Source organism: Leucopleurus acutus (assembly GCF_964270905.1).
Source record: "Leucopleurus acutus genome assembly, chromosome: 2".
In the NCBI taxonomy this organism is placed as follows: domain Eukaryota; kingdom Metazoa; phylum Chordata; class Mammalia; order Artiodactyla; family Delphinidae; genus Leucopleurus; species Leucopleurus acutus.
The window spans coordinates 150,518,336-150,530,728 of NC_139143.1; the positions used below are offsets into that span (position 1 = coordinate 150,518,336).

The 12,393-nt window shown below is 35.8% G+C and overlaps 1 protein-coding gene across 4 annotated transcripts in view; it reads right to left on the minus strand.

Annotated features, from left to right (window-relative positions):
• The window catches only part of OSBPL9 (oxysterol binding protein like 9), a 169,705-nt gene that overhangs the window by 34,393 nt on the left and 122,919 nt on the right, over window positions 1-12,393 (minus strand). For all 4 annotated transcript variants that reach the window (XM_082834100.1, XM_082834102.1, XM_082834101.1 and 1 more), the window contains 4 exons: window positions 9,979-10,074; window positions 9,264-9,311; window positions 8,237-8,266; window positions 7,306-7,356 (listed from right to left, as the gene is read on the minus strand). In XM_082834100.1, the coding sequence (XP_082690226.1) occupies window positions 7,306-7,356; window positions 8,237-8,266; window positions 9,264-9,311; window positions 9,979-10,074 (225 nt within the window). The remainder of the gene's footprint in view (window positions 1-7,305; window positions 7,357-8,236; window positions 8,267-9,263; window positions 9,312-9,978; window positions 10,075-12,393) is intronic.

Sequence of the window (12,393 nt, forward strand, 5' to 3'; positions counted from 1 at the left end):
TAAAATCACTCCTACAACTCAATAATAAGATTAAAAACCCCAACTAGAAAAATGGACATGGCACTTCCCTGGCGGTCCAGTGTGGGGGTGTGGGTGCGATCCCTGGTCAGGGAGCTGAGATCCCACATGCCCTGCGGCCAGGAGGCCAAGGTATGAAGCAGAGGCAATGTTGTGACAAATTCAATAAAGACTTAAAAATAAATAAATAAATAAAATAAGGGCAAAGAATGTGAATAGACATTTCTCCAGAAGAAATGCAAATGAAAACCACTAGAATGGCTATAATCAAAAAGACAATCACGAATGCTGGTGAGGATGTGGGGCAAATAGAACCCTTACACAAGACGTAGAGGATGGATTTGAGGGCGCAGGCAGGGGGAAGGGGAAGCTGGGATGAAGGGAGAGAGTGGCATGGACGTATATACACTACCAAACGTAAAACAGGTAGTTAGTGGGAAGCAGCCGCAAGGCACAGGGAGATCAGCTCGGTGCTTTGTGACCACCTAGTGGGGTGGGATAGGGAGGGTGGGAGGGAGGGAGACGCAGAGGGAGGGGATGTGGGGATATATGTATACGTATAGCTGATTCAGTTCGTTATACAGCAGAAACTAACACAACATTGTAAAGCAATTATACTCCAATAAAGATGTTAAAAAAAAAGAACCCTTACACATTATGAGTGGAAATGTTATGTGCAGCTGCTTTGAAAAGTAGTTTAGCAGTTTTTCAAAAAGTTAAACATAGAGTTACCATGTTACCCAGTAACTCCACTCCTAGGTATACACTTAAGAGAAATGAAAACATGCGTCCCCGCACAAAAACATCATATGCAAGTGTTCACAGCAGCATTATTCATAATGGTCAAAAAATGAAAACAGGCCTTCCCTGGTGGCGCAGTGGTTGAGAGTCCGCCTGCTGATGCAGGGGACACGGGTTCGTGCCCTGGTCCGGGAAGATCCCACATGTTGCGGAGCGGCTGGGCCCGTGAGCCATGGCCGCTGAGCCTGCACGTCTGGAGCCTGTGCTCCGCAACGGGAGAGGCCACAACAGTGAGAGGTCTGCGTACCGAAAAAAAAAAAAAAAAAGAAACCAACCCAAATGTTCATCAACTGATGAATGGATAAACAAAATGTGGTATATCATTCAAAGGAATATTATTCAGCAATAAAAAAGAATTAAGTCCGGATACATGCTACAACATGGACTAACCTTGAAAACATTATGCTAAGTGAAAGAAGCCAGTCACAAAGTACCACATATTGTATGATCCTAAATATATGAAATGTCCAGAATAGGCAAGTCTAGAGACAGAAAATAGATTAGTAGTTGCCAGGGATTGGAGGAAAGGCAGGGGCAAGGGTAAGTGAGGGAAAGAGGAAAAGGTAAGTGAGGGAAAGAGGTATAGAGGGAAAGAGGTATAGGTATAGGTATAGGGAATGACTTCTTCATATGTATGGTGTTTCTTTTTGGGGTGATAAAAACGTGCTAAAATTATATTATGGTGATGGCCGCACAACTCTGTAAATATACTAAAAACCACTAAAGTATAAACTTTAAATGAGCGAACTTTATGGTATGTAAATTATATATCAATAAACCTGGTTTAAAAAAAGTCTAATGAGAAATTAATGAATACTGATATAAACAAAAAGTCTATGCAGAAAAACATTCTAGGGAGAGAACCTGGGATCCAAGGATAACTTAAACATACATTCTAGTTTAAAAGTATCTATGGTCAGACAACTCTGTTCTAAAACGATAATCTAGACTTGGGAAGTCCAGTTTAGAAGCCACTAGTCACATGTTGCTATTGAGCACCTGAATGTGGCTAATTCAAAGTGCAAAATACACCAGGATAGTGATGACTTAGTGCGGGGGTGGGGTGGGGGCAGTGGGGGGAGGGAGAGAGGGAGAGAAAATGAAGTATCTCATTAATGAATGAATTTTTATATTGATTACATGTTGAAATGGTATTATTTTGGATATAATAAGTTAAATAAAATACATTATTAAAATTAATTTCCTTTGCTTATGTAAGTTGTGACATCTGGTTATATCACCTAATCTTTATGAAGAAAACTGGTCAAGTCCCCAGCTGCAGGGGTCTCCTAGATTACCTTCACTCTGCTCCCTCCCCTCCTCATTTCCTCTGCAATTCTCCGTGAATGGAACAGTGCTGTCTCTATCTATGGTACAAAGGAACAATGAAGTCATCTGAGCTAACACAGCTTACCTGAAAATCCCAATAACCAAGTGGTGCCCAAACTTTGTTACTTACACATCAGAATCAACCTGGGAGTTGAAAAACCCCAATGCCCAGGTGACACACCACAGCAACTACAACAAGAATGTCTGGGAATAGGAGTCATGCATCAGAATTGTTAAAAGATTCCCAGGTGATTCTAATGTGCAGCAAACTTTGGGAACCAATGCACTAATCATTTAGGCAGGTGGGAAGCTTTGGGGAATGAGAATTAAAATCAAAGACTCAAAAAACTGGAAGGAGCTTAAAATCCTACCTATAGCATGCTGCCTCTAAGAACCTAAAACTAAATCAACCCAAAACAAGAAAGGTATCAAATTAGCTACGTTCTTTCTTTTTTGGGGGCCCACATCCCTGTGGGGTCTCAGATGACAATACATCTTCTAGAAGTAGCTGATTCCAAAATCTTATTAACCTGCCAGGGCAGAATAATCTTCCAAAGTAACTAAAACAATTTATATTCCCATCAGTGTTAGATGGAAGTTCTCAAAATTTTACCAACATGCCATTCTGTGGCTTTAAAATTTATGTCCTAATAAAAAGTTTTTTTAATTTAACAATTATTTAGGACTAATTATATGCTTGGTACTAAGAGCATTACAAACACTAATTCATTTAAGTTTCACACTATCAGCAAGAGTACAGATACTATTATTATTCCTATTATATAGGAGAAAACCAAAGCACAGGGAGGATAAATAAACTTGCTCAAGCAGTGGAACAAGGATTCAAACCCAGACCATCTGGCTCCAAAGTCCATACTCAAAACTGTAATGCTGCCTCTCACTATTATTTAAAAACTGTATATCTTAATCACAGATTGACTGATTATGCAAAAATTAATTCATAAGGATGATAAATTTAAAAAATTATACATATAGTGGAAATACTAAACCATGCAACTATTAAAAATTATGTGTTAAAAAATTCATTCAAAATTCACAATTATTTATCAGGCCCCTACTTTGTGGCAGGCAACTGTTCTAGGCATTGAGGATACAGTGGTGTTATGGAGTGAATGTTTGTGGGCCCCCCCACCCCAATTCAGACAATGAAGCCCTAACCCCAGTGTGACTGTATTTGGAGTAAAGGAAGTAAATTAAGATTAAATAAGGTCCTAAGGGTGGGGGCCCGATCCAGTAAGTGTCTTTCTAAGAAGAGACACAAGAGAGCTCTCATTCATGCTCACTCTCAGTGTGTACCACCAAGGAAAGGTCCTGTAAGGACATGGTGAGAAGGTGGCTGTCTACAAGCCAGGAAGAAAGTCCTCACCAGAAACCAAATCAACAGGAACCTTGACCTTGGACTTCTAGCCTCCAAAACTGTGAGAAAATAAATTTCTGTCGTTAAAGCCACTCAGTCTGCAGTGTTTTGTTATGGCAGTGCAAGCATTCTAAGACAAAGTCCTCATGGAGATTATAGTCAGGTATAGACAGACAATAAACAGGATACCAAGTAAATCTGGCTAAGGATGCAAGACCATGAAGAAAAAGAAACTACTGGAAGAGTAGAGAATATTTTAGATAGAGTGGTCAGCAAGATCTCTCCAAAGAGATTTCATGTGGATAGAAATTTGAATAAAGTGAGGGTGTGAACCCTGGAAGTCTGGAAGAAATGCCTTCTAGGCAGAGGGGAAAGCAAATACAAATCCCTGAAGCAGAAAAAGCTTGGCCTGAGAAAAAGAAAACAAGCCGATGTTGTTAGAATGGTGTGATCAAGCAAGGTGAGGTGAGGGAGTAGTGACGGCTCAAATGACATGAAGTTATGGTTAAGTAACTTAGATTCCATTCCAAGGGAGGTAGGAAACCAATAAGGGGATTTGAGCAGGCAAGTGACATGGTCTGATTTACATTTAAATTGTTTAAAAATACACAAAGAGTTCATATAGGGTACATATATATATAATTTGAGGGATGTATCTGTACATAAAAAGCCTTAACAATGAAATTCCTTCTGGAAAAAATTAAAAAGCCAAACTCCATTTACTTGATCCATGTTACCCATTCTGAAGGACCTTGAAATGCAGGTCTATTAAGCTGGGCTAAAACAGACAGGTAGCAGGTAATGACTTAACTGTAGAAATTTCTAGAAAGAAGTTTTAGTAACTTCAATTGTAACTCATTCCAAAGACAGAACATCAAAAATGTTCTTGTTGGGTGGCTAAATGGTGAGCTACTGAACGAGGCTAGGCTGCCCTGTTTTACAACTATCTAAAGACCTGATTGATTTGTAGAGATGATCCAAATAGGTCTAAACACTATCAGCTCTTCTACTTCCTCAATCTTCTAGAGAAGGCACTGGTGAATCCCTAAAATACCTATCTACTCACACTGGGCTTAATGTAGTTTACTGGTTATCTGTATATAAGCTTCTGGGTAACTGTAGGTGGCCCCAACCCACCCATGTAATTTCATAGTAAAGAAAACCAAAATATAACCCTTACCCCTTCTGTGCCTCCAACCCTATACTCCCTTCTTAAGCTTTAGAATGTATTCTGATCCACAAAAATAGATGGAAGAATTTAGACACATACATAGGAAATCAGGCATAGTGGTCAAAAATACCTAGAAAATGAACACAAGCCCTTAAGTTCTGACACTTTAATACTGAATCTGGCCTCAAAAGAAAATGATACTTCCCCTCACCCCTAAACTTACAAGCTGAATATCCATACTATCTAAGCACAAATGCATTTTTCTATACTATTGTGTCATTAACAATGCTAGGAAAATAGTGTCCATTATTAGGCAAACAAATATATGCAATTGAATAAGTAAAACAGGCCAAATAATTAAAAACTCAAACATCATTTCCAAAACTGGTTGCTGAATTGGCTGCCCACCTGCTTCTAGCCACTGGCTAGAAATACAGAGATACAGTCAATGGAAGAAACATTTTTTTAATACTTATTTTCAAACACTAAATTCTTGTTTCTCAAAATGTCATGCAATAAAGTACATATTTAGGTTGAATACACCAAAATTTTTCAGAAAAGCAGGCAATATCCATGAAATTGTTAACCAACCACAATAATCCAAAATGTTTTTATTCCATGAATAAGGAACAGTAATCAAAGCAGTGGTTTATTAATGTATTGGGTTGGCCAAAAATTTTTCACATTTTTAAGTAAATATAAAAGACACATTTTTCATTTTCACCAAGAACTTTATTGAACAACATATTCACCGTTTTTTTCCACTACCTTCTGCCATTTTTCAGGCAACTTCATAATTCCATCTTCCCAAAACTTTTTATCTTTTTGAGCAAAGAACTGTTCCAGGTGCCTTTTACAGTCTTCCAGGGAGTTGAAATTTTTTCCATTAAGAGAATTTTGGAAAGACCGAAATAAATGGAAATCCGCAGGTGCAATGTCTGGTGAATACGGTGGATGAATCAGAACTTCCCAGCCAAACTGTAACAGTTTTTGTCTGGTCATCCAAGAAACAACATGCAGTCTTGCATTATCCTGATGGAAGATTATGTGTTTTCTGTTGACTAATTCTGGACACTTTTCATCAAGTGCTGCTTTCAGTTGGTCTAACTGGGAGCAGTACTTGTTGGAATGAATCGTTTGGTTTTCCACAAGGAGCTCATAATAGAGGATTCCCTTCCAATCCCATCATATACACAATATCACCTTCTCTGGATGAAAACTGGCCTTTGGTGTGGTTGGTGGTAGTTCATTTCGCTTGCCCCACGATCTCTTCCGTTCCACGTTATTGTACAGTATCCACTTCTCATCGCCCGTCAAAATTTGTTTTAAGAACAGAATGTTTTCATTACGTTTAAGTAGAGAATCGCATGCAGAAATATGGTCAAGAAGGTTTTCTTCGCTTAACTTATGTGGAACCCAAATGTCAACGCGATTAACATAACCAAGCTGGTGCAAATGATTTTCACCGCTTGATTTGGACATTTCAGTATGTCGGCTTTCTCCCACGTGGTATAACATTGAGTGTTCTCAATTAACGTCTCGATTTGATCGCTATCAACTTCAACTGGTCTACCCGACTGTGGAGCATCGTCCAGCAAGAAATCTCTAGTACGAAACTTCGCAAACCACTTTTGACACACACGTTTGATCAGTCACAGCACCTTCTCCATACACTGCACAGATTTTTTTTGCATTTTGGCAGTGTTTTTACGTTCTTGAGATAATAAAGCACAGTATGGTGAAAATGTTGCTTTTTTTCTTCCATCTTTAATATTAAAATGACTACACAAAAATGCAACAATTTTGATGAGTCTTTTTTTAAACACACGCTGATATGACAGCTGTTACGTCAATCTAACAAAATTGGGTGTTTTTTTGTTTGTTTGTTTTGCGGTACGCGGGCCTCTCACTGTTGTGGCCTCTCCCGTTGTGAAGCACAGGCTCCGGACGCGCAGGCTCAGCGGCCATGGCTCACGGGCCCAGCCCCTCCGTGGCATGTGGGATCTTCCCGGACCGGGGCACGAACCAATGTCCCCTGCATCGGCAGGCGGACTCTCAACCACTGCGCCACCAGGGAAGCCCACAAAATTGTTTTGAATGAAGTTAAAAGACAACTAAGTGCTACTAGAGACATCTTATGGAAAAAAATGAACGAACCTTTTGGCCAACCCAATAGTTCAGTACTAGAAAAAATATGTAAAAAAACAATTTTAAAAAACACATCTCTATTGTACTCTTCATTATGGACGAAAAAACCAACTCTGCTAAAATGTAAATTCCTTTTTTCCTAAGAAAAACTTTTTTTGTGAAAGGTTTTGCAAAGTATGTCCCTATTTCAAGCAGTGACAATGGAAAGGGTGAGTCATTCAAATGTGCTCCCCTCCTTCCCAGCCACCATCACAAATGACCTTATCAAAAACAAGCACAGGCTGGCAAGGTAACATCTAAACATAATGGTTTTTCAATAGCACCAGTAACGCCAAACTATAACTTAAATTTACTGTAGAAAGGTAATATATTTCAGAACTGAGTATTTTGGCTATTAAAGAAAAAGGCCATATATTAAAATCCCATTAAATGAAAGTAATCAAAAATAAAATTTACTTACTTTAGCGATCTGCAGCAACACAATGCAGTGTTTAATTGATTCTACCATGCTCTATAAAAACAAAACACTGATTTTAGGATCTTGCCCCAAATGGCCATACAATGCTAAAGCTTAAAATATAAAAGTCAGTTCAAATATACAGGGTTTAAGTCTATTCTACATAAAAAATACCCTCTCTGGATTTCCAGTGGGTTCTAACATGCTGATAGTGTCAAATGAAATTATCATTAGCAATTCTATGAATTGTTTGGAAATACCAAAAAATTGTTAATTTATACTGAATAACATCTAAAGGGTCTTTCACCAGTTCAAACATAAAGTGATGTGAATTTGATTAACTTCCAAATTCTTAGATCGTCAGCAGGCAATCCCAATGTAAATTCCTAAAATGTCTGTCTATTCAAGACTTTCATGGAATTATCAAGAGTAAAGGATCCTATTAAAATATTGGTGAACCTGGTATACTACCATGTCTGTTTTTAAAATGCTTTTATCAAAATACAAATCTTACCAGTAGCCCATTATATAATGTCAGAAGGTCAGTACATCAGAAAACTCAAATCACAATATTATTAATTATATTATAATATTATAATATATATATAATTTTATATATATTATATAATATATATAATTATAATATTATTAATTATAAAAAAGAATATACATTGTGCATGGATGAAACATTTTATCCAAGCGTCTCAAACAGACAAGACCAGAAACAGATAAAATGGCACACGAAGTCAATCCAATTAAAGGGATTATTCTATTCACTTAAATTCCTTTAGATGATAATACAATTCTTAAACACCCTTGTAAAAATGCATAAAAATTAAAAACTCAACTGCTCTTATTAATAATGGCAGCTTAAAATAGAAACATTTTACAGCACTTTCTAATGCAAAGCCAGAGTTTATCAAACATAACTTACATTTGTTGTCTCTTTGAGAGTTTCAATTTTCTGTGAAAAATAATAAATTTAAACAGAAATTATCAGAAACACAAAGAGGTATCGTTGTTGTTTTTTACTGGTTAGTCATTTAAAGAATTTTACCAAAATGTACTCATTACTCTAAATCAGTTCAGGCAGGTTGGGGAGTGCTTTTGGTTAAACTTTTTAATTTAAATCAAACATTTAAATAAAAAATTCAGACATTTTATGGATTACATCCTCAAATAAAATTCATGTGATTCAATTCAAGATTTGTAAGAATAATATAAAACATTCTTATCCCTTACCTGAAAACAATTTTTGTTTTCTCTATAGGATTCACTATGTGATTTTAAAATGCTTATTTTAGAATCACCTTAAACTTTGCAAAGTTGTTTAAAAAATGACATGAGACTAAATTCCAAAACTAAGAAGGTGAGCTAAACATGAGTTACTACTATTACCAAGTGTAAAAGAGACAAATGCAAGGCTATGGTTAACAGAAATGCAAAAAAATAAATGATGCTGCATCAGGAAATCTAGTCAAGGAGAAGAAAAATGTTAATTGATAAAAGAAAACAATATTCAAACTACAAAGTAGTTGTCAGAAACCCAAAGGGAGGAACTATAATTAAAGCAACATTCATTTTGTTCCCTCATGCATGGCTTCTGGTTTATTTTGAAAATTTTGCTGGTTGCTTTATTAATATCTGAAGTGACCACATGTAAATTTAATAAAATAACTTTCAATCTTCAACATATGATACTTGAAGAGAAAGAACTTATTCCTAAACGTGGTACTTACAAAAAGGGTATCATAATAAAATTTTCTGTTAACTCTTTTGTTCAATTATGAAACCATACCAGAAATTCACCAGAAAACTCCACTTAAAATCTATATGGCATACTATCATAACAGGTCAACAGTACTATTATAGTAGTCAAAACACCGAGGTCCTTCTATTACTTCTCCAAAAGGCTCTTGGTTTCAAAAACTTTAAAGTCAAATCATGATTATAGAAGTTACCTTTCTCTGTTCATCATCTTTGCAGTTTTGAAGTTTGTCATCAAAAAGCTACAGGATTAAGAAAAAAATGATTATAGTATCAAGCCTTTACTACATAGTACACATTTACTAAGCAAAGAAAAGCAAACATATTTCTTCCAGGGATGGTTTATACATGCATTAAATGTATAATTAATGTTTACTAAAATACAAGATAACATGCATTTTTTCAAGGCATTGTTATCAAGTCAGATTCTATTGAACTATTTTAAACAGTCAAGATCAATTACTCTGGTAGAATTACAAGCAAAAGAAAACATATGACTTTAAGAACTTAAAATATCAGTTCAAACCTAAGGTTTTTCTGCCTTGTCACCCAAGTTTATCAACATTCCTTGTTCTTTCCAGGAGCTTTGCTTGTAATTAATTTTAAAGTGGGAGTTGAAGGAGACAATTTTAATAATGATAAAGGAAGTAGAGAAGTAAACTCTCTCAATCCCCCAACTCCCCCAAAATGAAAAATGGCCTTAAAAATCAAGCCACTTAAAATTTACCAGTTTCACACAACTTTTAAACAAAATATGAATCTAATCTTGTCTTATTTTCTTCTAATTATGTTTAGGTTAGCTTAAAAACTACTGAAAAACCAGTAAGGGTTGTAAAGTAACATCAAGCAACTATTTTTACTCAAAATCAAGCTCTTTATATAAATTCAATATATAATCAAATGCCATACCTTTAACTGTTCTATCAAGATTTGTAGGTAAGCATCAGCCTCTGTAAGTTTCTTATCAAAGTCTTGGACACTAGGAACAAATCCTGAATCCAAACCCTAGAGGGAAAAAACTGCAATAAATCCCAGCAATGTCTAATAGTACAAAAGATACTTCACCCTTCATACATGACATCTCACTTTTCTAAATTAAAAATAGTACTTTTACATAAATAATAGGTCTATTTAAATTATCTAAATTCTCTAAGAATAGTGGTACATCAATCTCCTTCATGAACTTCTAGCACTGTTCCCTGTTCATCAATTACATATGCTGCTGTTCAAATTAGAATTTATCCTGCTTTTTCAGAATCATTTTCTTCTCTCCCAAAAGCCCCATAATGGGCTCCAAAGCAACAGTAATTTAGCTAAAGGTACATATACAAAACAACCTAGATTACCTCCTGTTTCCCTCCTACTTTTTGTTCAGTTCAATCCTCCAGTCCCTTAATCTCAACTTCATATTCCCACTATTTAGTTCTCCTGTTCCCTAAACTACCTCATTAGCTCTGATGTTTTCCTCCTCCTCCCTTATTTTTTTTTAAAAAAGATGAAAACTCAAAATTCTCACCTCCTCTAAGAGGGTCCTCCCTAAGTGAAAGTGACAACACTTCTGTCTAAGTTCCCTACTCATTTTCACCCTTGGCATGAACACTACACTCTGGACATGGTGTAAATGTTTATTTATTTAGAGGGCCCACTTATTTCTCAGTTTAACAGTCCAGCATTTGCATGTCCTACTTTTTGTACGCTAAAAATTTTAAGTTCCAAGAGCACGGGATTCCTATGTTTTAACTTTATTCCAAAGAAAGTTTTGAGTTCTTAATCATCTTTAACTGAAAAATACATCAATCTTGAGTATAAAAGACAAAATAGTCTGAGATTGAACAAGGCTATCATCTTGCCATATCTGCATGCCCAGAAGTCATGGAGTTAAACAGGGAAATAAGGGTCGGGAACCACTATTGTCACAATCACAACCCAACCACAAAACTCTGTACTAAATGGATGAAATATAGTGCTTCAACATACCATACTTGACTTTCAATTGTTTTATCTCTCCTGCCTTTTGCCAAAACGTGCTGATCATTTCACATTCCCCATTTTAGTCAACTGAGGCCAGAGTTCATTTTATATTAAACCAACACCTCATCTTTGCCTAACACTTTATCATTATTAAAGCACTTTCACAGCCATGATCTCAAACATCAGATTGAGACAGTATAGTATTATGGAAAAAACAATGGGTTGGCAAACCTGGTTTCTAATTGCAGCTCAGCCACTACCAAGATATTGCGTCTCTCTAAACGATTTTCTTACCTGCCAAATACAGGGATCCTCCTCCTACTATTATTAGTGTGGCAGCTACGACCTCTACTAAAGACTATAATTACTAACACTGTCAATTACTACTAATACTATTGCTGTTCTTCCCAAACTAAAATTCAAATTCTTAATCAAAGCATTAAAAACCTAAGTCCACAACTAATCTTGTAATGCATTTTGTTTTTCAAATTCAAAAAACCTGCTTTTTATTTTTACATACATGTTGAGAAACTGCTTGTAATGAGTATTGAAAAACCCCTTTCCAATGAGAGATGTCATGTAAAAACAAAGTTTAAGAAAGAAAACTCATAATAAGCAATATAAGTAAAATCCAGATATATTTATAAAATTGTAGTTAAACATCTTCATTCTTAAAGATAACCCCAAAGACATCCTTTTAGAAACATTTACTAATGTAGAGTATGATAATAAAAGGTGTGGAAAAGAAAGGATAAAATCCATCACATCCCAGAGATACCACAGTACTGTACTAAGAAAGTAGGGAGTGATTTCTTTTCAATGTTACTGTACCACAGGAAAATTGGAAGGACTGCTTGGCTTTTTGTTTTGTTTCACAGGGCAATATAACATAACTATCAATAATTTAACTATAAAACCCAGTTAAAATCAGCTAAATACATTGTTCTTGCTAAATACTAAAAAGGTCAATGGCATATTCATAAATGAGTATAAAGGTGAAGGATCTAAATGAGAAAAAGTGATCTTCAAGAATTTTCCCTCTTCTGAATCCATTTAGAACTACCACTATAGAAATCTAATTAATATATCCTTCTGAACAAGTCACTATATCCGATTAAAAATCCCCCAATAAATAAACGGAAAAAATTAGATTTATATTACTGAGATCTGAAATTAAGTCTAAAACAACTCTTTGATGTTTCTATAATCATGTGAACCTCACCTTGGCTCTTTTGTCAGACCTTCCTCCCCCTAGATATCATCTTCTACAATGGTCCTTTACCCTTAAAACACCACACGTTGTTAACATCCAAGTCAAAGATCTACTCAACAATCCATTTTTCTTTATGTAAT